Source organism: Nerophis ophidion, linkage group LG03 (assembly GCF_033978795.1).
Source record: "Nerophis ophidion isolate RoL-2023_Sa linkage group LG03, RoL_Noph_v1.0, whole genome shotgun sequence".
In the NCBI taxonomy this organism is placed as follows: domain Eukaryota; kingdom Metazoa; phylum Chordata; class Actinopteri; order Syngnathiformes; family Syngnathidae; genus Nerophis; species Nerophis ophidion.
In genome coordinates this window covers 19,726,040-19,751,941 of record NC_084613.1, presented here as the reverse complement: position 1 = coordinate 19,751,941, position 25,902 = coordinate 19,726,040, and the positions used below count along the sequence as shown (strand labels likewise).

The 25,902-nt window shown below is 40.6% G+C and overlaps 1 protein-coding gene across 1 annotated transcript in view; it reads right to left on the bottom strand.

Moving 5' to 3' along the window:
* Positions 1 to 25,902, bottom strand: part of hsd17b12a (hydroxysteroid (17-beta) dehydrogenase 12a) — a 68,287-nt gene that overhangs the window by 29,393 nt on the left and 12,992 nt on the right. The window contains exon 2 of the mRNA XM_061894523.1: positions 1 to 7. This exon is cut by the window's left edge and continues 40 nt beyond it. Within this exon, the coding sequence (XP_061750507.1) occupies positions 1 to 7 (7 nt within the window). The remainder of the gene's footprint in view (positions 8 to 25,902) is intronic.

Sequence of the window (25,902 nt, the reverse complement as noted above, 5' to 3'; positions counted from 1 at the left end):
GTCACAACTGGAGAGAAGAAGAAGAAAAGGTCAGCCAAGGGTTATCATAAACACTCGCAGTATATTTGACCAATGGTGCAGATTATTGTGATGTATTATTACTTGCTCTACACCAGCGTGTCTCTAACTGTGATATTGGTACCACTTGTGGTACGCAGGCTCCATCGAGAGGTAGGCCTAAGATACACTTGTTCATTTTGAAATAATCAAAACACAGAGCCATCCATCCATCCATCCATCCATCTTCTTCCGCTTTTCCGAGGACGGGTCGCGGGGGCAGCAGCCTAAGCAGCGAAGCCCAGACTTCCCTCTCCCCAGCCACTTTGTTTAGCTCTTCCCGGGGGATCCCGAGGCGTTCCCAGGCCAGCCGGGAGACAGTCTTCCCAACGTGTCCTTGGTCTTCCAAGTGGCCTCCTACCTGTTGGACGTGCCCTAAACACCTCCCTAGGGAGGCGTTCGGGCGGCATCCTGACCAGATGCCCGAGCCTTCTCATCTGGCTCCTCTCGATGTGGAGGAGCAGCGGCTTTACTTTGAGCTCCTCCCGGATGGCAGAGCTTCTCACCCTATCTCTAAGGGAGAGCCCTGCCACCCGGCGGAGGAAACTCATTTCGGCCGCTTGTACCCGTGATTTTCTCCTTTCAGTCATGACCCAAAGCTCATGGCCATAGGTGAGGATGGGAATCTAGATCGATTGGTAAATTGAGAGCTTTGCCTTCCGGCTCAGCTCCTTCTTCACCACAACGTACGCATTACTGAAGACGCCGCACCGATCCCCCTGTCGATCTCACGATCCACTCTTCCCCCATGGCTCAAAGCTAATTGGGAACAGGTGGGTGCCATAATTAGGTATAAAAACAGTTTCCATGAAATGCTAAGTCATTCACAAACAATGATGGGGCGAGGGTCACCAATTTGTAAGCAAATTGTAGAACAGTTTTAGAACAACATTTCTCAACGAGCTATTGCAAGGAATTTAGGGATTTCACCATCTACGGTCCGTAAAATCCTCAAAAGGTTCAGAGATTCTGGAGAAATCACTGCACGTAAGCGATGATATGACGGACCTTTGATCCCTCAGGCGGTACTGCATCAAAAACAGACAATGTGTAAAGGATATCACCACATGGGCTCAGGAACACTTCATAAAACCACAGTCAGTAACTACAGTTGGTCGCTACATCTGTAAGTGCAAGTCAAAACTCTACTATGCAAAGCCAAAGCCATTTATCAACAACACAAAGGAACGCCGCCGGCTTCGCTTGGCCCGAGCTCATCTAAGATGGACTGTTGCAAAGTGGAAAAGTGTTCAGTGGTCTGACGAGTCCACATTTCTAATTATATTTAGAAACTGTGGACGTGGCGTCCTCCGGAACAAAAGACGAAAATAACCATCCGGATTGTTATAGGCGCAAAGTTCAAAAGCCAGCATCTGTGATGGTATGTGGGTGTATTAGTGCCCAAGGCATGGGTAACTTACACATCTGTGAAGGCACCATTAATGCTGAATGGTCCATACAGGTTTTGGAGCAACATATGTGTCATTCAAGCAACGTTATCATGGACGCCCCTGTTTATTTCAGCAAAACAATGCCAAGCCATGTGTTACAACAGCGTGGCTTCGTAGTAAAAGAGTGCGGGTACTTTCCTTGCCAGCCTGCAGTCCAGACATGTCTCCCATCGAAAATGTGTGGCCCATTATGAAGCGTAAAATACGACAACAAGACCCCGGACAGTTGAACAACTTAAGCTGTACATCAAGCAAGAATGGTAAAGAATTCCACTTTCAAAGCTTCAACAAATAGTTTCCTCAGTTCCCAAATGTTTGAGTGTTGTTAAAAGAAAAGGTGATGTAACACAGGGGTGAACATGCCCTTTCCCAACTACTTTGGCACGTGTTGCAGCCATGAAATTCTAAGTTAATTATTATTTGCAAAAAAAAAATAAAGTTTATGAGTTTGAACATCAAATATCTTGTCTTTGTAGTGCATTCAACGGAATATGGGTTGAAAAGGATTTGCAAATCATTGTATTCCGTTTATATTTACATCTAACACAATTTCCCAACTCATATGGAAACGGGGTTTGTAGATCGACCGGTAAATTGAGAGCTTTGCCTTCCGGCTCAGCTCCTTCTTCACCACAACGGATCGGTACAACGTCTGCATTACTGAAGACGCTGCGCCGATCTGCCTGTCCATCTCACGATCCACTCTTCCCCCACAACAAGACTCCGAGGTACTTGAACTCCTCCACTTGGGGCAGGGTCTCCTCCCCATCCCGGAGATGGCACTCCACCCTTTTCCGGGAGAGAACCATGGACTCGGACTTGGAGGTGCTGATTCTCATTCCGGTCGCTTAACACTTGGATGCGAACCAATCCAGTAAGAGCTGAAGATCCTGGCCAGATGAAGCCATCAGGACCACATCATCTGCAAAAAGCAGGAGACCTAATCCCGCGGCCACCATACCGGAACCCCTCAACGCTTTGACTGCGCCTAGAAATTCTGTCCATAAAAGTTATGAACAGAATCTGTGACAAAGGGCAGCCTTGGCGGCGTCCAACCCTCACTGGAAACGTGTCCGACACTGATCGTACAAAGGGGCGGACCGCCACAATAAGACATTCCGACACCCCATACTCTCTGAGCACTCCCCACAGGACTTCCCGAGGGACACGGTCAAATGCCTTCTCCAAGTCCACAAAGCACATGCAGACTGGTTGGGCAAACTCCCATGCACCCTCAAGAACCCTGCAGAGACTATAGAGCTGGTCCACAGTTCCACGACCAGGACGAAAACCACACTGTTCCTCCTGAATCCGAGGTTCGACTATCCAGCGTAGCCTCCTCTCCAGTACACCTGAATAAACCTTACCGGGAAGGCTGAGGAGTGTGATCCCACGATAGTTGGAACACACCCTCTTCTTGGTGGTCCCCCTTCTTAAAGAGAGGGACCACCACCCCGGTCTGCCAATCCAGAGGTACCGCCCCTCATGTCCACGCGATGCTGCAGTCTTGTCAACCAAGACAGCCCCACAGCATTCCTTAAGGAACTCCGGGCGGATCTCATCCACCCCTGGGGCCTTGCCACCGAGGAGCTTTTTAAGTACCTCGGCAACCTCAGCCCCAGAAATAAGAGAGCCCACAACAGATTCCCCAGGCACTGCTTCTTCATAGGAAGACGTGTTGGTGGGATTGAGGAGGTCTTCGAAGTATTCCTTCCACCTATCCACAACATTCGCAGTTGAGGTCAGCAGATCACCATACACTGTGTTGACAGTGCACTGCTTCCCCTTCCTGAGGCGGCGGATGGTGGTCCAGAACTGCTTCGAAGCCGTCCGGAAGTCGTTTTCCATGGTTTCCCCGAACTCCTCCCATGTCCGAATTTTTGCCTCCGCGACCGCTGAAGCTGCACACCGCTTGGCCCGTCGGTACCTGTCCACTGCCTCCGGAGTCCTATGAGCCAAAAGAACCCGATAGGACTCCTTCAGCTTGACGGCATCCCTCATTGCTGGTGTCCACAAACGGGTTCTAGGATTACTGCCACGACAGGCCCTAACTACCATGCGGCCACAGCTCCGATCGGTCGCCTCGACTATAGAGGTGCGGAACATGGTCAACTCGGACTCAATGTCCAGCACCTCCCTCGTGACATGTTCAAAATTCTTCCGGAGGTGGGAATTGAAACTCTCTCTGACAGGAGACTCTGCCAGACGTTCCCAGCAGACCTTCACAATGCGTTTGGGCCTGCCAGGTCAGTCCGGCATCCTCCCCCGCCATCGCAGCCAACTCTTAACCAGGTGATGATCGGCAGAAAGCTCCGCCCCTCTCTTTACCCGAGTGTCCAAAACATGAGGCCGCAAATCCGATGACACAACTACAAAGTCGATCATGGAACTGCGGCCTAGGGTGTCCTGGTGCCAAGTGCACATATGGACACCCTTATGTTTTAACATGGTGTTTGTTATGGACAAACTGTGACGAGCACAAAAGTCCAATAATAAAACACCACTTGGGTTCAGATCCGGGCGGCCATTCTTCCCAATCACGACTCTCCAGGTTTCACTGTCGTTGCCAACGTGAGCGTTGAAGTCCCCCAGCAGAACAAGGGAATCTTTGAGTGTACCCAAAAAGGGTGGGTACTCTGAACTGTTGTTTGGTGCGTAAGCACAAACAACACTCAGGACCCGTCCCCCCCACCCGAAGGTGGAGGGAGGCTACCCTTTCGTCCACTGGGTTGAACTCCAACGTGCAGGCTTCGAGCGGGGGGGCAACGAGAATTGCCACCCCAGCCCGTCGCCTCTCACTGCCGGCAACGCCAGAGTGGAAGAGAGTCCAGCCTCTCTCGAGAGAGAAGTGGTTCCAAAGCCCTTGCTGTGCGTCGAAGTTAGTCCGACTACATCCAGCTGGAATTTCTCTACTTCGCGCACTAGCTTAGGCTCCTTTTCCCCCAGTGAGGTGACGTTCTACGTCCCAAGAGCCAGCTTTTGTAGCCGAGGATCGGACCGCCAAGTGCCCTGCCTTCGGCTGCCGCCCAGCTCACAATGCACCCGACCTCTATGGCCCCTGCTATGGGTGGTGAGCCCATTGGAGGGGGGACCCACGTTGCCTCTTCGGGCTGTGCCCGGCTGGGCCCCATTGGGACAGGCCCGGCCACCAGGCGTTCGCCATGGTGCCCCAACTCTGGACCTGGCTCCAGAGTGCTGCCCCGGTGACCCACATCCAGTTTTTTTTTTTTACTGTAAAAGTTAAAAAAAAAAATGTGTACAGTGTCTTACTGTAAATTGGAAAAACATTACAACTGTTTTTTAGGGTCAAATTTTGGCGACTGAGTATCTAGTTGTTTTTTTTTTTACTGTGAAAGTTTTTAAAACATTTTTTTACATCGTTTTACTGTAAATTGGAAAAACATTACCACTGTTTTTTACGGTCAAATTTCGGCGACTGAGCTGCATGCTTTACCATTGTTTTGGGTTTTTTTTTGTGTGTTTTGTTGTAAATCGGAAACACGTTACTACTCGTGTAAAAAAAAAAATATATATATATAAATAAAAAAAAAATGGCAAGTGAGCTTCCAGGGTTTTTACCTTAAAATCCAAATTATTATTTTTTTGTTTTTTTACAGTGTTTTACTGTAAATTGGAAAAACATTACCACTGTTTATGGTAAAATTTTGGCGACTGAGCTGCCAAACCTTTGGCTGTTTTGACAGTTATCAGAAACAGAAAAACTTTATTATTCCCCAAAATTAAATTGTCTACAGATTCGATTCTCTAATCTATGGTTTTTTGTTTCGTTTTTTACAATGTTCTATGGTAAATTGGAAAAATTACACCAGTTTTTTTCTGGTAAAATGCCAGTTTTGTCCTTAAAAATCTGTAGTTGTTTTGACAGTGCATTACTGTAAAAAATCTGGCAACCGAGCTGCCAGTTTATACAGTGTACAGTCGATTCTTGTTTTTTTGATACAAGCAATAAACTCTACGTGACCCGTCAGCAAGATGCCCGCCAGGGCGCCACAACCTGCGCCGTGTTTGTTTGTGTTGCAAACGAGCAAAGACGACACGCGTGAGCTGCTTTTGTTGGAGACGCTGCCTCGATTCAGGTTGGACCGCCCGCGTCTGTCGTCGGGTAAAGTAACGTCCACCTGGGCTCGTCGCGGTGGCCCCTCCCTGCGGGGGAGATAAGACGCTGGTGTCATCACGGCGGGACGGGAGGAGCTTTTCAAAGCTTAGCAGGGACAAAAGAGGCGAGATGGAGGGCGAGGCCTGTCAACGGTACCCGATGTGGAATCGAAATTAACCCAGACAGGATCGGAAAGGCGACGTGGAGCGAAAGGGCAGGACCAATTCTTGGTCGCTTAGTTGTTGCTAGGCAGAGTTCTGCTGCGAAGGACAGGGAGAGCTGGCTTTGCACCAATGAGGTCACGACACTTTGAGTGTGTTCAAATAGGTCCGATACTGCTTTGTGCTTGACTTGAACTTGTGAAGCCCCTCCGTCACATATGTGGTAGTCATGTGACTGTCATGGGACTATCCAATCATACCACTAGAACCCAAAATGGCCAAAGTCAGGTCAACCCTAACTCCTGACCAAAAAAAACCCCAATATTTTCCAAGCCAATTGTCCATCGATGCAATACACATTCACTCAGTGGCAGGTGATATCGGTACGATATCAGCAGGAATCATACATACTTGTATCATTTTGTGGTGTAAAATATTAACTGACTGGAATGGACTTATGCTGTCTTTAAGTTGAAGTGCAGTGGTAAATGTTTTTTTGGCGACACCTAGTGCGATAATTCACGAAGCCAAGCTCATGACGCAGTAAGTTGAACAATGCGGACACGTTTGTTACTGGATACTTTAATACGCCTCTGCCTTGGAGTAATATGCAACGATGATTATTTGATACTTGTTTGTGTCGACAAATGTTCTCTTTTACACTGCAATATTGCTCAATGATTATATCTAGCTTGTGTGCTATTCGGTGCTTAGCTGCTGTGTAGCCGAGAGTAGGGCTGGGCGATAAAACAATATCAATATACTGTATATCGCGACAGACAAGTAATCAATAGCAATAAAAAGTGTGTTCCATTAAACGTTTGATACATATTTTTCTATAACTCATTATTGATCTACAAATTGCTGATAAACAATATTCTTGGCAACATTATTTTGAGACCAAGTTAAGCATTGATTTAATGACAATACATAATGCAAATATATCCTTTCAAATGGAATACATGTATATTTGTCATATATTTAAACATTGTAATTGGAATGTAAACTTTTAAATATCCAAGTAAAATAAAACCAATAATAAAAATTTACTCTTTTTGCACTTGAATAAAAAAATAAAAATAAAAAAATAAAAATCACAACCAAAAGCAATGTAAGAAGGGGTTGGGGACCCTCAAATATAAATAATACAATGGCTAAATAAAATTATCACAGTTAATATTATATGTGCTCAAAAAGTACTTACTTACTTAAAATATTTTAACTAATTAATTTGTTTTAAAGGCCTACTGAAACCCACTACTACCGACCACGCAGTCTGATAGTTTATATATCGATGATGAAATATTAACATTGCAACACATGCCAATACGGCCGGGTTAGTGTACTAAATTGCAATTTCAAATTTTGCGCCAAAATATCTTGCTGAAACGTCTTGGTATGATGACGCGTGTGTGACGTCACAGATTGTAGAGGACATTTTTTTCCAGCATCGTTCCCAGCTATTAAGTCATCTGTTTTCATCGCGAAATTCCACAGTATTCTGGACATCTGTGTTGCTGAATCTATTGCAATTTGTTCAATGAACAATGGAGACATCAAAAAAGAAAGCTGTAAGTGGGAAGCGGTGTATTGCGGCCAGCTTTAGCAACACAAACACAGCTGGTATTTCATAGATTACATTCCCGAAAGATGACAGTCAAGCTTTACTCTGCAACGGAGATGTCAAGCGAAAACAGTTGGATTGGACCACACACACACACACACACACACACACACACACACACACAGACACACACACACACAAAGTAGTGTATTATGCAGCGATCATTTCGAAAGAGGGTCCCTTGCAAAGGGCAGAGATGGGCATCGCCACCACCCGTCAACTGATGCTGAAGAAAGGTGCGGGGCCGACCCTCAGGTTGTACAGGTATGACCATACAATCTCACTCAAACACTACTAACACAATAAGCAGATAAGGGATTATCCTAGTAAATGTGTCTAATAACATCTGAATCGCTCCCACAGCACTCTAATCGTTTTTTTTTTCTAGTCCTTTACTCTCACGTTCCTTATTCACGCTCAAATTAATGGGAAAATCTTCGCTCTCTCGGTCCGAATCGCTCTCGCTGCTGGTGGCCCTGATTGTAAACAATGTTCAGATGTGAGGAGCTCCACAACCCGTGACGTCACGCGCATATCGTCTGCTACTTCCGCTACAGGCAAGGCTTTTTTATCAGCGACCAAAATTCGCAAACTTTATCATTGATGTTCTCTACTAAATCCTTTCAGCAAAAATATGGCAATATTGCGAAATGATCAAGTATGACACATAAAATGGACCTGCTATCCCCATTTAAATAAGAAAATCTCATTTCAGTAGGCCTTTAATAAGTAAAATAAATAGACAAAATATACTTTATTTTGTCTATTTATTTTACTTATTAAACATAATATACTTTCTTTGCAGAGAAAACATTAAATACTGTTCTGGCTTCATAAGAGCCATACAATGTTTATTTCTCAGTTTAAATATGATTACAATAATCCAGTTTAATTTGGAATAGTTTCAGAAAGTAAATTGTAAATTGGGTGATGAATTTGTGTCACTTCCGGTTTATGTGACATGATGCGAGTTCACTTCCTGTGGAAGGGACGCCTGTCCAGTTTCAACTCTAAACTGTAGAGTTTATATCGATAACTTTGTGCAAACGCAGAACGTGCACACAATTAGCGCGAATACTGCATCTTACGAGTTTAGCACAGGGACGCCCAAACTTTCACACTGAGGGCCGCACACTGAAAAGTCAAAGTATGCGGGGGCCATTTTGACATAATTCCTTTTTTAACCTTTTAGGGCTCCCCCCAAGTTTGGTGAAATGGATTCAGAAGGGTCTCAGTCATAAATATATTAAAAATAAGTCATATATTATTGACTTTTCAGTGCTTAAATCACTAGATCAACTTCTGATCCGTCAGTCACTATAAAGTTTCTTTTTTTTATGTTTAATGCCCTTCGTAGCAAAACCCTGTTTTTTATGGCAAAAACATAAAATATGCATTATTTTACCCCCCTACCCCCCAAAAGTGCTTAATAGGTCAATCATTCATAACAACATTGATTTTAATTATTACTTTTTGAGCAATGAAAGTTTTTCTTAAAGGCCTACTGAAATTAGATTTTCTTATTTAAACAGGGATAGCAGGTCCATTCTATGTGTCATACTAGATCATTTTGCGATATTGCCATATTTTTCCAAGATAAAGTTCCCAACTGTCGATGCTAAGACAAAAGCCCTGCCTCTACCGGAAGTCGCAGACGATGACGTCGCAAGTGTGGGGGCTCCTCACATATTAACATTGTTTTTAATGGGAGCCTCCAACAAAAAGTGCTATTCAGACCGAGAAAAAGGACAATTTCCCCATTAATTTGAGCGAGGATGAAAGATTCGTGTTTGAGGATATTGATAGCGACGGACTAGAGAAAAAAGTTAAAAAAAAAAAAAAAAAAAACGCGATTGCATTGGGACGGATTCCGATGTTTTTAAACACATTTACTGGGATAATTCTGGGAAATCCCTTATCTTTCTATTGTGTTGCTAGTGTTTTAGTGAGTTTAATGGTACCTGATAGTCGGAGGTGTACGTCCACGGGTGTCTTGACGCGCAGTGTCTCAGGGGAGTCGACGGCAGCTATGGACGGGGCAAGCTCAGCTTTTCTCCGGTAAGAAGCGACTTTTTAACCACAATTTTCTCACCGAAACCTGCTGGTTGACATTCCGTCGTGTTTCATGTTCGCTTGACCGCGCTGTGATCCATAGTAAATTTTCACCTCCAGGAATTTTAAACAAGGAATCACCATGTGTTTGTGTAGCTAAAGGCTAAAGCTTCCCAACTCCATCTTGCTACTTTGACTTCTCCAATATTAATTGACCAAATTGCAAAAGATTAAGCAAGACAGTTCTCCAAAATAATGTGTAATTATGCCGTTAAAGCAGATGACTTTTAGCTGTGTGTGTGCGTAGTGCTCATACTTCCTAAAAACCTGTGGCGTCTTGCGTACACGTCATTACACGACGTTTTCAAGATGAAACTCCCGGGAAATTTCAAATTGCAATTTAGTGAACTAAAAAGGCTGTATTGGCATGGGTTGCAATGTTAATATTTCATCATTGATATATAAACTATCAAACTGCATGGTGGGTAGTAGTGGGTTTCAGTAGGCCTTTAAATCCCACTCATAAGTGTTGAAAATAGGTGGTACTTTTTTTTTTTTTCAAGAGCAATTTCCATCAACTTAAATGTTTTAATTATTTTTTCATGTGATTGTTTTTATGCTCTTTTGTCATTAAAAAAAACAACTTAGTTTTTTTGGTAAACACAAAATATGCAATTCCATCCATCTAGTTTCTACCGCTTGTCCCTTTTTTTCTTTTATTTGTTTCAAATATTTGAAGTTAAGAGATTTGAGCCTGTATTAGGTCAATAATCAATAACATAGATCTTAATTCATTATTATATTTTGAGCAATGAAAGTAGTTTTCTTGTTTGTTTTTTTAATCCCACTTACAAAAGCGTTAAAAAGTAGGTCATACTTTTTTCTACTATAAAGAGCAACTTCCATCGATTTATACGTTTTATTTTTCCACGTGTTTGTATTTTGCCCTTTATGTCATAGTTTGACTTAGTTTTTTTTGCCAAAAAAAAAAAAAGATTTTTATTTATTTATTATTTTTTATTTATTTCAAAGTGGAATACTTGATGTGAAGTAATTTGAATCTTTAATAGGTCAATAATTCATAACTGATTTTTTTTTTTTGAGCAATGACATTTTTAAAGAAAAAAACTGCCTGCGAAACAGCTTTGTGTTAATAGTAAACATTGCAACTTTTTCTCGGTACATTTCACCTTTTTGCTAATTTATTCCAACTTTGTTTTGTTTTTTTGTAATACTTCAAGAATCTGCCACGGGCAGTTAAACGAGCCGCGGGACGCAAATGGCCCCTGACCGCACTTTGAACACCCTTGTTTTAGACATGAATGTGTTTATACAATTTAATAGATTGGGAAATTAGGGTTCTTAATGGCGAAATAAGTTACTGTTTATCGTTTTTGTGTTAGCATTTAAGTTAGCTTGCAATCTAATACCAGTCCTTTGATAAGTTAATCAAAGTACATTTATCAATCACAATTTTTAGATTGTTTCAATTCAATACGGTAATACCGACCATCAAGAGTTTTACAGCGGTTACCATTACTGAAACCGAAGCAAAAGAGCGAACGCTCTTGTTAATTTTTATGTACAGTTTGGTTAATTAACCCTTCGAACATCAACCAGGGCATAATAGGACAATAAATGACATGAAAAAGTGTCTTGATACACTTTCTGGTGGGGCACTGCCCCACATGCCAAATTAAGTCAACCTCCTCAATAACCAGGCCAAACTTGAGGTGAAAATTGACAAAAGTGTAAAAAAACTGACGCCACACGATGTCGGCGGCTTGATGAGCGATGAATGGAAGCAGAGGACACAAGGAGAGGAAACAAGATGAGGGAGGGAGAGGGTGATGACGAACATGCGGGAGGAGAAGTGGGGTTGGAGGGGGGTAGGGATCCTGGGGCGGCTAAAAATAGAACTGGAGCGAAGCAGGAGAACGAGCGTGTGAAGGAGAAACAGAATAAGGGAGGAAGGAGGGAAAGAAACAAGGAAGGGAGCGCAAAGTCAAAAAGTAAAAATAAAAATAAAAAAGGTGGACACTTATTTTTTTAGACCTCCCCATGGTGTTAAGACTGAAAGCATCCCCGCACAGGAAAGCCTCAATGGGCGAGGATGGCACACAGGTGAGGTCCAACATGGCCGCCGAGGACAACGAGCACTTCATTGGGTACAGTGGAAGACAAAGGTCGAGTTTGAATTTTTGCAACAACTTTTTGTCCCCGCTTTGCCGTGTTGTCCAGATTTTGGGTCGAGCGTGACGCAGTGCAAGGAAAGCAATAGCGCGTTAAAAAAAAAAAAAAAAAAGAGAGAGAGAGAAGACAGGAGGAAGCTGCTCAATGAAGTGTGGGCGACATGACTGGAAATCCATGATAGCGTAAACTCCGGGCTAAAGCCTACACTTTGAACCCTGCGGCTTATAAAACAGTGCGGGTAATTTATGGATTTTTTTCCCCGACGGCCATATTGTCTTGTGTTCAATACTTTTCATTAAACCCAAACAGACACACGGAATAAGTGGGAATCTTTAGGTACCTCACGATTTGAATACAATTCAGCAGCTACAATTCGATTAAAAAACGATTGATGAGTCTTTAATTTATTTGTAGTGATTCAGTCTTACATTTCCTTTCGTTTCACTGAATAAGCGTTTATCAATTGAAACTTTAAAAAAACTATTCATTTGGAACAAGAAACTGTTAAAATAATTCCCACATGTGTTAAGGTAATGAAAATGTGTATAAAACTGGACCATAAGTGCCGTAAAATAAAGGAGCTGGTTGGATCTCTCAGTGAGGTGGCTCGCTGCAGTCAGACACATTTTAGAACTGTCTGTATTACTTTATTTACAATAAATAAGTTGATTATCAATTAACGTTAACTAATCCATTTCATCATGGTTTTATAATCTGTAGCACTGCTGTTTGAAAATGTACTTCCTGTTTTAATGCCTTGAACCGAAGGTAAAACCGTTTATAGCGTTTCTGCTCGAAAAGATTATTCGTTCAACACTCCAAGCAACATTTGTAACTTTTACAATGCAACTAAAACAGTTCTTACTTTTGTGATGTCTGTAGGAATATTTTCACGCATATTTGTACATCCTATCATAATGTAATGACGCTAGCGTTGTCAACATTAGCTAATATGCTAACAGGTCTACAAGTGTCTGTGTTAGTATTATTAAAAAGGCATTCATTTTGTATTGTTTCAGTTTCACAAATTCTTCAGTAAATTCACCATAACGTCACCGTGGAGTTATTGGGTCTGTTTCGCTGATTTGAGAGCTAGCTTTCGCAGCTTCTGTTTTGTTTGATCAGCCATTTTACTGCCATGTTATAGAAACCATTTGGAAACAATTAAGGTGTGTGCGCTTAGCATATCCTCCTAAGGTGTGTAGCATAGCAGGTTTAGCTCATCCTCCAGTGATAATGATAATTGGGAGAAAGTTTATGGAGACAAGATTGCTGACCAGGAAGCGGCTTTGCACCGTAGAGGGAAGTTGGCTGCTAGAGAAAATGCTACACTGCATTAATTGGCTTGTTGCGGTCAAATTTGCTGACACAGCTAGAGTGTGTCATCAACATGCATTATCAGGACATAACGACAGTAATAAAAAATATTTATATCGTTTATACAGCGTCGAGGGGGCGCAACCCTACTCTGTACACACACTAAAAAAAGCTATTTTAAAGCTTTTCGTGTTATAAACCAAACCCTAAAAAATACATTTCCAAAACAACATTTTGTGTAATGGGGGACAAATAGCATGTGTTATGACTTTTTCTCTACACATTGTGCTTTGTTGATCCCTCCCTCTTTAAAACAATGTTGCTTAAATGTTATTCCTACAATATGACATTTTTTTTTCAAAAGTTTCAGGTCAAACTTTGAACACTCTTGATGTACTGCAGCTCATTTAGGATGTGTACCTAATGTTGTGGCTGCTGAGTTGAAAGTCGCCACCACCTTTCACCTGCATGCGTGTGTGGTGTGTGCGTGTGTATGTAAGTGTGTGTGTGTTTGTAAGCCAGTTGTGCATGTACATAGCAGTGTGCCTGACAGAGCATGTGCAAGAATGAATGCCAAATATGCCAAGTGTTTTATCTTAAGTTGAGGGAGTTCAAACTTTTCTCAACACATACAGAATGCAGTGTGTGTGTACGTGTGTGTGTGTGTTTTAGACCAATATGGACTTTAAAAAGTCTTTACCTTCTTGTTTATTAAACACACAAATGTCGATCCAAAGTCGTTCAAGACATTCCGCACAGTTTGGTACCGAATTCGGTACCTGCCTATAACGGGTGTCAAACTCGTTTTAATTGAGAGCCATATGGCAGTTATGTTTGCCCGCAGAGGGCCACTTCTAACAGTGAATGATACCACACAATTGCCCTATGCATTTGATGTTTAGTTTTTTTAAGTAGAATGTAAAAAATGTTTTGTAGATTTTACATTAAGAAACTGACAGGTCAGTCGCAAAAATGTTTTTTTCAGCACGTTACTGTAAATGGAAAAAACAGTGCCACTGTTTTTCACGGTACAAAACTGGCAGCTCAGTTGATAGAATTGTACTGTAAATGTGAAGCTGCATTTTTACAGTAAAATTCAGGCAATTTCGCTGCCAGATTTTACCGTAAAAACGACAACTGTAGATTTTAGCATGTACTCGGGTTGTACGGTAAACCGGTTGTTGGTATAGTACCGCAATACTAATGAATCATATTTGGTACTACAATCGCCTCTGAAAAGTACCAGTCCACCACCCCCCTGGACCCCCGTCGTTGTCACGTTGTGTCATTGCTGGTATTACGAGCATTTTCTGCAGCGCACAATCCCTGAGTACTTACAAGCAGACACGATGTGTAGACAGAAGTTAAAATAAAGCCAAAAATGCAATTTTTTTTTTGTGGTTCACTTTATTTAGAAAAGTACCGAAAAGTATGGAAATAATTTTGGTACCGGTACAACACTAGTATCATCTATCAAGTTCGGTTGCCCCATCGTGTTGTCTGATTCTTTGCACGGCGTGAGAAGAGAACGTGAAAAAGTTGTTACTGTCAGTTCACTTTTAGAGACGCGCGGATAGGCAATTATATCATCCGCAACCGCATCATCAAAGTCGTCATCCACCCGCCGTCCACCCGAACCAACATATTATCGGAACCGCAACCGCCCGCCACCCGCTAGTTTGCTGCTAGCGGGGAGTATAAAATAGTCAGGAATTATCATGGATACAAAGGATTCTGGGTATTTGTTGTGTTGCGTTTATGTTGTGTTACTGGGAGGATGTTCTCCCGAAATGTGTTTGTCAATCTTGTTTGGTGTGGCTTCACAGCGTGGCGCATATTACTAAGAGTGTTAAAATTGTTTATATCACAACCATTAGTGTACTCTGTGTCACCCAGTATGCCTTGCAGTTGTGTGCGTGTGTCTGACACACAACATGTTGCTGGACTGACAAGCAGATCGTACATGCTGTAGAAGGCGACAAAGTCAATGGCTTTATAGCACGCCCTAATACTTATCTTGGTGACATCTCCTATTGTCTTCTTCGCTTTGTGACATGGGTCTTAAATGGCTCTTTGAACGGCAAAGGATACCGATTCCAGAACCATGTATATCAAATATTTCCGGATGGTTAAACCGCCACCCGCCCGAATCTAATTAAAATCTATTTTTTCCTCATGTCAACCGCCCGACCCGCGGTTTATCCGCGGACTCCGCGGATGAGACCGCAAACCGCGCATCTCTGTTCACTGTTTAATAAAACCTCAATGTTTTTATTGAACATTTGACAAAGTAACATTTAATATTAACACTGATGTTTTTTTTTAATGTAGTCTTAAAATATAACCCTTTGTCATGCTCTGATGGGTGCCTCAGTTCATTTTATTTTGGGAATTAGGACACCAGCCATTAACAAAAAAAAATAAAAATTTTTAAAGCTGCAGGCCGCGTACAAATTCAAGCCTGCTTTCCAGAAACATGTCAAAAATTGTTTTTATCCTTAACATGTGCACGTTAACGATGAACGAGAAAATGTTTTTCTTTTCAATGGTGATTTTCCACTTTGCATTCAGCGACACTCCACCCTTCTTCTCGCTATCCTCCCCCAGGGAAGATGATCATGCCCACCCTCCTCCCTTTAATGCTCATCTCCGTATCCTCCTGCTGTACTTATGAATGACGACTCTCCCCCTCCACCGGTTATATAATAGCACCATTCTCTTAGTAAACCTAGCTGTGTGTGTGCACCAAGCACGAAAATCTCCCTTCACATCTACAGCCACAACATTAGGCACACCCGCACAATCCAACACCAGAATGATGCATTCCCTTCATAAATTTAATCAGCATTTATTTACAAATTGTGCATTCCTGCCAACATTTGTACTCCGTTATATGTATTTATTCATTCATGTACACCATCTTCACTTTTTATCATCAAGTCCTTTTTAATCACCCTATTTTTCCTCCCTTAAAACACGCCCATGCTAGAATCATGTGCCAAACCATATACGGCTGTAAAATTTGTGTGAGTGTCGTCGAACCGCCATCTAATTTATGATGTGCGATGAAATACATGTCGAATGTTTCATGCCTCCTAGGTGTTCTTAATAAAGTGGCTCTCATTCGGCATCATCCCGTAAGACCAGAGGTACCCCGCCCCTACACACACACACACAAACACACTCACTCTCTCTCTCTCTCCCGGGGCTGAGTAGCGCCTCCGCCCGTTCACTACAGCCGCGCGCTAAAAAAAGCAGCAGGAGGAGTAAAAATAGCAGCGAGCCTGCACTTTCTCTCCCTCCCCCCCCCTCCCTCCCCAATCTCCTTGCATGCAGCAGCACCTGAATACCAACAAGATCCCCCATCGCCATCATCACTATGACAACCAGGCTGCAGCATCCTCAGCTCCGATGCACACCGGGAAAAAAAACTCAATAATTTTTTTGTTTTGTTTGTTTGTTTGTTTAAAACATAGGACGACCCCCCTCCCCAATATCACGATGATAAAAAGCTGGCCGTGTTTTAACTTTTAAAGAGACTGCACACCGAATCCTCTCCATTAGGATTCTCAGTGAGGAGAGACTGCGGTCCTCGTATGCCCCGCTCTTCTTCTACGCACTCTTATGTAATCTGTCGCACCCCAAACTCGCCTACCGACAAGCAGATCCTCCCATTTTCCATGGGGGGGGGCACACTTTAAATAGCGAGGGGAAAGAAAAAAAAAGTCAGATGGGTGATGTAAAAGTCCAAAAAAATAAAGCTTAATAGAGGGGGAGGAAAGTGTACTTCACAGCTTCCATAGATAGATCCGTGTCTATATTTGGATATGCAGCAAAAAATAAATATAGCATCGTTCAAAAGTCAATCATTTAAATTCTGCCCGTAAGGACAAGATGACGATTCTTCTGCAAATGGAGCACGTTAACGTCAGTACATGAGTACCGCAAATTGTAATGGGGGTGTTATATATTGGATCAACTTTGGACTTGATTCTCACGGTTACGTTGGATCCACGATGGATTGGACTTTCACAATATCATGTTAGATCCGCTCGACATCCATTGCTTTCGGTCCTCTAGGGCAGTGGTTCTCAACCTTTTTTCAGTGATGTACCCCCTGTGAGCATTTTTTTAATTCAAGTACCCCCTAATCAGAGCAAAGCATTTTTGGTTGGAAAAAAAGTGATAAAGAAGTAAAATACAGCACTATGTCATCAGTTTCTGATATATTAAATTGTATAACAGTGCAAAATATTGCCCATTTGTAGTGGTCTTTATTGAACTAGTTGGAAAAATTTATATAAAAATAACTAAAAACTTGTTTAAAAAAAAAGTGATTAAATTATAAATAAAGATTTCTACACATAGAAGTAATCATCAACTTAAAGTGCCCTCTTTGGGGATTGTAATAGAGATCCATCTGGATTCATGAATTTCATTCTAAACATTTCTTCACAAAAAAAGAAATCTTTAACATAAATATTTATGAAACATATCCACAAAAAATGTAGCTGTCATCACTGAATATTGCATTGTTGCATTTCTTTTCACAGTTTATGAACTTATATTCTTATTTTGTTGAAGTATTATTCAATAATTATATTTATAAAGGATTTTTGAATTGTTGCTATTTTTAAAAACTCTCACGTACCCCTTGGCATACCTTCAAGTACCCCCAGGGGTACACGTACCCCCATTTGAGAACCACTGCCCTAGGGGGTGAGGGGTTGCCCACATATGTGGTCCTCTCCAAAGTTTCTCATAGTCATCATGGTCGACGTCCTACTGGGGTGAGTTTTTCCTTGCCCTTATGTGGCCCCTACCGAGGATGTCGTTGTGGTTTGTGCAGCCCTTTGAGGCACTTGCGTTTCAGGGCTATATGAATAAACATTGATTGATTTATTGAAATTGGTTGATTGTTGCAGAGAGATAAGCCCTTCTCAAATTACAACCGACACGGTACCAATTTCTGGTACCAATGAACGTTACTTTGTTTAGAGTCTTTTCAACATTCAACAGGGAGTTGATAACTGCGGTGTCCGGTTATTACATCTTGGTTCTGTTTTTAGTCTCATTTGCAAGTACTGTATGCATTCCTTTTTTTTTGTCATCGGTGTGTTGCTGCAGCCAGGAAGTAGCCTTTGCCATTACAGTGGAATTTTTTTTTTTTTTTTCAACATTATGTGTTATGTAGACCTTGTGGTCTACATAACATGTAATGGTGGCGCTTTGATAAATAATTATCAATCCATCCATTCCCTACCGCTTGTCCCGTTCAGGGTTGCGGGGGGTCGCTGGAGCCTATCTCAGCTGCATTCGGGTGGAAGGTGGGGTACACCCTGGACCAGTCGCCACATCATCACAGGGCCAACACAGAGACAGACAACATTCACACTCACACAACAGGGCGAATTTAGTGTTACCAATCAACCTATCCCCAGGTGCATGTCTTTGGCCCCCGCGACCCCAAAGGGAATAAGCGGTAGGAAATGGATGGATGGATTAGTAATAATATTCATATTCTATAAACATTGAATCAAATGTACAAAATAAATCATAATATATAATTATAAAACTATAATGATATAAATATAATTATTATTATAAACATTTGAAAAAATTTAAATGGCGGACATATTTATAAAACAATCTTGCCTTTATCCAAACTTGCTCTAAACTATATGTTTGAAATTTGAGACTGAAGAGACGTATTTGACCTAAAATATATCAGCTGATATCTCCATATATGGTAAAGGTTTACCCAAAGAGCTTTGCCCGAGTCTAACATTTTTATCTAGTTGTACTCCAACGTGGTCAATGAGTTCGTTCTTTTTCACTATCCTTCTGTTGTGGGGCAGACTGGTCTGTGCAAGCACATGCACGCTAAAACCCCTTGCTGTTGCCATTTCTAATACAAAATAGCATATAGCTGTAACTTATATCCATCAGTAGACTCCATATTGAAGCGCTAAAAACGACAAAGATGACGGGGAGAAGACGCTGTCGAAGTGATGCCACGTAAATAAGACCGCCCACAAGACAGCGCATCCTGAAGAGACGGTCAGAAAGCAGCTTGAAGACTGTCTGCAAAACATAATATATGCAACATTTTGACGAAAGAACCATCATTACATGTTATGTAGACCACAAGGAAGTGTTTTAAATGTAGAAAGAAATCACTATACGAGCCCCTTATGAGATTTGGTACGGCACTAAGACTGTCAAAATAAGTACACTCAGGAACCAAGTATAGACATTGCATTTTTATAGCATTCTAATTTGAGACTGATACTTCCAGCAGTAAACGGAGTCTCCGTGATGCTTATACCGGACCACTGAAGTGAAACTCACGATTACAAAAGGCATGCAAAATATTATCTGAAAAATCTGCCTCCAATTCGAGGCCATACACAACTTATACGAAGTCACAAGCCGACTCAGCTCAGTGAGCGACAAAGGGTTAACACGTTAGCCCATTTTCCTTTGGCTTTTTTTTTTCCGCGACTAAAGTAAGTAAGTAAATTTTATTTATAAAGCGCTTTCCACAGATAAAATCACAATAAGCTGTACAAAACATAGGCAAAGTAAAACAACAATTCAATTAAAACAACAGGGGCAACATCATAAAACGGATACGAAGTGGATTAAAATTGTTTGTTAAAAGTTGCATTAACTAAAAAGCTTTACTAAAAAGAGAAGTTTTCAAATGTTCCAACACAGCGGAGGGACTGGTGTGAATTGTCCCAGAGTCTGGGAGCTATAACCTGGAATGCCAGGTCTCCACGGGTTTTAAAACGAGTTTTGGGGATCTTTAGAAGACCCTGGTTCTGCGCCCTGAAGTGTAGGAGCACAGCAAGTCAGCGATGTACTGAATGGCCCCACGATGCAATGCACCGGATGTCAGGACTAAAATGTTAAACTCAAACCTGAATTTAACTGGAAGCCAATGAAGGCTGGCTAAAATGGGGGTGATAGGGGCTGTTTTCGGTGCACCGGTCAAAATCTGGCAGATGCATTTTGTGCCGCCTGAAGTCTCTTTAGCGTTGACTTTTTGAAGAGTGAAAAGAGAATTGCAATAGTCAATACAAGACGAAATATACACGTGAATGATCTTAAACAAAGGGAAAGTGAGAAGTAAATACTAGAGACAGGACGTTACAATCACAATCACATTCAAAGTAGGAGTGTCCTGATAAGATACCTGCAAAAAAAAATCCATCCATCCTATCTAGGGTGCCTATCTCAGCTACAATCGGGCGAAAGGAGGGGTACACCCTGGACAAGTCGCCACCTCATCACAGGGCCAACACAGATAGACATACAACATTCACACTCCCATTCACACACTAGGGCCAATTTAGTGTCGCCAATCAACCTATCCCCAGGTGCATGTCTTTGGAGGTGGGAGGAAGCCGGAGAACTCGGAGGGAACCCACGCATTCACGGGGAGAACATGCAAACTCCACCCAGAAAGATCCCGAGCCTGGGATTGAACCCAGGACTACTCAGGACCTTCGTATTGTGAGGCAGACACACTAACCCCTCTGCCACCTGCGAAAAAATAATAAAAAATAAATAAATATCGGATTACATACATTTAAAAAGGTAAAATCGCGCAGATTTAATTTTTTAGCAAATTATGACTCCCCCCGCGACCCCAAAAGGGAATAAGCGGTAGAAAATGGATGGATGGCTGGATGACTTTTACAAAAAATGCCAAGGAAAGAAAATAAAAGCAAATACAAATAGAGTATTAAGAATATTTTGATAAAATACAAAATTCAAAGACAAAAAAGGGGCTAATTTAAATAACTTTGAATTTTTTCAATAAAGGGCTTTTGTATTTAACCAATTTTCAAGATTTAATTGATAATTTGAAACCATTAACCCAATTAGAACATGTAGTTTTTACATTCAGAAATCGACATTTATGTAAAAAAAATGTTGCTTGCAGTATAATAATGTTGACAATCATTTCTATGTTACCATCATTTATAAATACGCCAAACTTTAACTACTCTATGGTAAATGGAGATATCTCCACACCCTTGTCTCTCAGCCAATTTCTGATCTCCTCCCAAAACAAAATGTACAATACCACATTCCACAGACAGATGATTGACATCCTCTACAGCTCCACAGATATAAAAGCCGTCAACCTCCATGTTAAATTTAAATTTCAAAAAATCTCTTGAAAAGGTGTATTCTATTAATAATTTTAAATTGCAGTGCTTTAATTTTAGGAAGAATTGGGTATGTAATATATCTTGTACTTATTTCCCTCAGCTCAACTTTTGTAAAATCCTTTAGGATATATTTCACTAATACTGCCCTCATATTTGTTGGAGCATTTTTCAGACAATCTTTATGAAATCGTCTAGCAACATTAACTATAGAAATTCTGGATTCATTTGTATTTTTACAAAAAGGACATTTCCATGTACTAACATTGGCCGATGTCATGGTTCACTTTCACTGTGAAGCAGGAGTGACACGTGTACATTCCGTCCAACTCATTATGGAGCTTTGCACAAGCGGTGATCTAATTATCATAAGTCATGCCAGGAGATAATTAGCATGATGTCAACTTAGACATGCAACCTCATTCTCATCAGTCAAACACGCTGCTGAAAAGTTGGCCAAACCCAAACGAGAGCTAAAATTTTCTGGAATACCAAAAGCTAAGAGGCAAATAAAACCATTGCACTGAAAAATGCGCCGATCGATCAGCCATCGACAAAAAGTAAGCAACATCATTGCCTTTTGATGCCAGTCACCAACACCTCCGGGTTTTCAATTCTTGAAATTTCTGAATCGATTCAGAATCGCAAGAGAATAAGGATCCCAAATAATCCTTTATTACCCGACACCCCTTATGTGCAAATGCTATTTTTAAAGACCTTCTGCAAAAAAAAATAGTCAAAGGTCGTTTCTATGACAGCACTCCATGGTTTTTAGGAAGTTTTTTGTTTTCTTTACTTAATTTTTCAGAACACCAGTTGAAAAAGCACACCTGAAAAAAAGAAAGGACTTAAAATGGAACCTTGGGGAACACTGCTACTATCATTAAAGAAAGAACAAATGATTACATGCGCATTTGAAATAGACTTTAGTTGTATAAATCACATCACAAAAAAAGGTGCAATTCCCAGAAAAGAGAGGACCTAAAAGGGGAGCCTTGATGAACACCTCAGTTATGTAAATAACAAGTTTGGACAACAGAGTTTAATGAAAGGTTAAAATACCACTTTACATTGACCCAAGTTCCAGGAGCACCAAAGTGTTTTTTAGGAATTTGCTGCAAAAATATTTGTCTCCCAAGTTTTGAATTGAACTTGGGGGCCAGTGTGATGTCATTTGCGGGCCGGATTTGGCCCTCAGGCCGCCAGTTTAAAATAATGTTATAGGCATATGATATCTATAGAAATTATATACAGCAGGCGTCCACAAACTTTTTGACCCAGGGGCCGCATTAGGTTTGTCTGTTGTGTCCTGAGCAAGACACTTCACCCTTGCTCCTGATGGGTGCTGGTTGGCGCCTTGCATGGCAACTCCCTCCATCAGTGTGTGAATGTGTGTGTGAATGGGTAAATGTGGAAGTAGTGTCAAAGCGCTTTGAGTACCTTGAAGGTAGAAAAGCGCTATACAAGTACAACCCATTTATCATTTATCATTTATCATTTTAAAAAATTTGGCCGGGGGCCGGGATGTGTGTATATTAGATATATACATACATATTCTGAGCGTGATGATGTCACGTTATCGATGGGAAAATGCATCTTTAGAACAGTGGTTCTCAACCTTTTTTCAGTGATGTACCCCCTGTGAACATTTGTTTAATTCAAGTACCCCCTAATAAGAGCAAAGCATTTTTGATGAAAAAAAGAGATAGAGAAGTAAAATACAGCACTATGTCATCAGTTTCTGATTTATTAAATTGTATAACAGTGCAAAATAATTGCTCATTTGTAGTGGTCTTTCTTGAACTATTTGGAAAAAAATATATACAAATAACTAAAAACTTGTTGAAAAATAAACAAGTGATTCAATTATAAATATAGATTTCTATACATAGAAGTAATCATCAACTTAAAGTGCCCTCTTTGGGGATTGTAATAGAGATCCATCTGGATTCATAAACTTAATTCTAAAATTTCTTCACAAAAAAATTAATATTTAACATCAATATTTATGGAACATGTCTACAAAAAAATCTAGCTGTCAACGCTGAATATTGCATTGTTGCATTTCTTTTCACAGTTTATGAACTTACATTCATATTTTGTTGAAGTATTATTCAATAAATATATTTATAAAGGATTTTTTAAATTGTTGCTATTTTTAGAATATTTAAAAAAAACTCTCACGTACCCCTTGGCATACCTTCTAGTACCCCCAGGGGTACACGTACCCCCATTTGAGAACCACTGCTTTAGACTGACAGTAAAGAGCGGTAGAAAATGAATTGGAAAGGACAGATTTAAAGAAATAATAATACATTTAAAATGTAAAAAAAATTAATTTAACTAAATAAATAAATAAAACAAAACAAACAAATATATATTTATTTATTTATTATTTTTTCATCAATTAAAAAAATTAAACATTTCTACATTTTATATGTAAAAAAATTGGGACTATTGATAAAACAGCAGCGTTACATAAGAGAGATGGCACCATTGAATGCAGTCTGGAAAAAAAAAAATATATATATATATATTTTTATTTTATTTTATTTTATTTTTTTTTTTACTTGGGACTTCACGGGGGGCGGCTTTTGGATGCTGGTGGGCCCGCAGGCCGTAGTTTGGGTACCTTTGATACATAGTGTATGCTGTAAAAACACTAATGGTGATATAAGATCAACTGTTGTTCCAATTTTATCTTTAAAATACAAGTGGACAACGTAGCCATTTAAAGGGTAAAATAAATCACATTTCCAAGGTGAAATAATAAATGAAAAAATGAAGTGGAAATCGTATATAAAAATAAACATAAGGTGGCACGAAATACATCAATAATGAATAAAGCTAGATAAAGTATGTTCTAGGCCAAAGAACACTCCATATTCTCTACAAGTGTTACCATATATTAGGCCCCGTTTACACTGCACGTTTTTTTTTGCCCTCAACTGAAACAGATCAGATTTTTTTAGCCAGTCTAAACGCTCCAAAGTGATTTCAATCTGATCTTTTGGCATCAGATTCAGGACCATTCAGGGAGTAGACCGGAATCTGATCTTTATTTATTGTAATTAATTGTATTTATTTCATTGTTTGTGTTGAATATTGAGTACAGGAAGTGAACAAATGTGTTCATAATTGCTATGAAAAATTAGAAAAGGGTTTGGATTACATAAGATCTGCTTCTTCCTACTCCTTTTCAGACATGTAATGAGGAATTGGAAATATGTGCTGCGCCATATTGTAACTGTATGCATGTTCCAAATAAACCCATTCCAAAACCATAACTTTGGGCATCCCTGCTGGAGGACTATGTCTTTAAAAAATAAAAACAACTTTAATAGTAAATCCAGGACAATGAAGAAGACAGCACAATAGTGCGTGTTTGTGTGTGTATGTGTGGTGTGAGGGAAGACAGCAGTTTATTTTTTTCCTTTTACCCAGCATTCCCGGCGCTGGCACATGTCACTGAGCGTGTTCCCCACATGAACGCGCGCACACACACACACACACGCTTATGCACAAAGCACATTGAGAAGGATGGAAACATTGATATGTGCATTCATTCATTCATTCATTCAAGGATGTGAATGAATGCGTGTGTCTGATGCAAGAATATAAATGAATCACAAGCAGAACATCTAATGACAAACAAGAGACTTAATATTTACTCGGGTGTTCTGTAAGTGATGAATGGCGCCATCTGTCTTATGTAACGCTGCTGTTTTCTCAATAGAGTCCCAATTTAGCAGTGGGAGGGGTTTGGTTAACCCCCCACCCTCCCCTAAATCTCAATTTGGCTTTATTTACTATGATAGACATTAAAAGGGGAACTGCACTTTTTTGGAGTTTCGCTTATTATTCACAATCCTGATGTAAAACATGAACGCATTTCTAACTGTTTTAGGCATTTTAAGCTGTAAATTCCAGCAAGTGTGAGGTGGCTAACAATGCAGTTAATCAGAGTCATCTATTGCGCCCATAAAACCCTCTGATGTAAACTTCCCACAATACTCCGTTTACATGTCCTGACCTGAATATTCACCCAGTAGTAGTGATATTGTTAGTAGAAGCGCCAACACTGAGGAACTACTTTTATCGGCGCCGTGATCACAGAGCGCTAACTAGCTTATGTTTAGCTGCTGCTGTGGGTGAAAGTTGATTCTAGATTACAAACCGTGCCTCTCACCTGGATAGAGAAGGTTGTGGACATAGACCAAGAAGTTGGTAAACTTTGACATCCAACTTAACACCCACCATTTTTTACCTGTGTGTTTATAATGATTAGTTGTTCATCAAAACGAGAAGATACAAACATCCTATCAGTCGGCATCCCAGTGAGAGCAGACATTGTACAGTAAGCGATTGTATTATTATGGTCGTAGTTTGCATTTCTTGTTTAGCACTTAGCAATAGTGCTACTTGCTGGATCTGTTTATCACACTTTAAAATTTATAGCACATCCTTCTTATTTCAGGCTCAAAAATATAAGGTTCTGGATTATATTTTGTTCCAAAAGTAGTTTTTGTTGTCACTAACAAGGTTTGCCATGATTAGTAGTGTTGCTTTTGAATGAAATAGCAAAGGTTATGATGCATTTGTGAAATTAATACGCTACCTTAAGCTTGAAATGAACAAAAATACGTAAACATTACATGTTATTATGACTGTTACTACATTACATATGTACTTACAGCATGTACTATAAATCCCTGATGGATGTTTTTTAGAGAGCTTTATAGGCAAA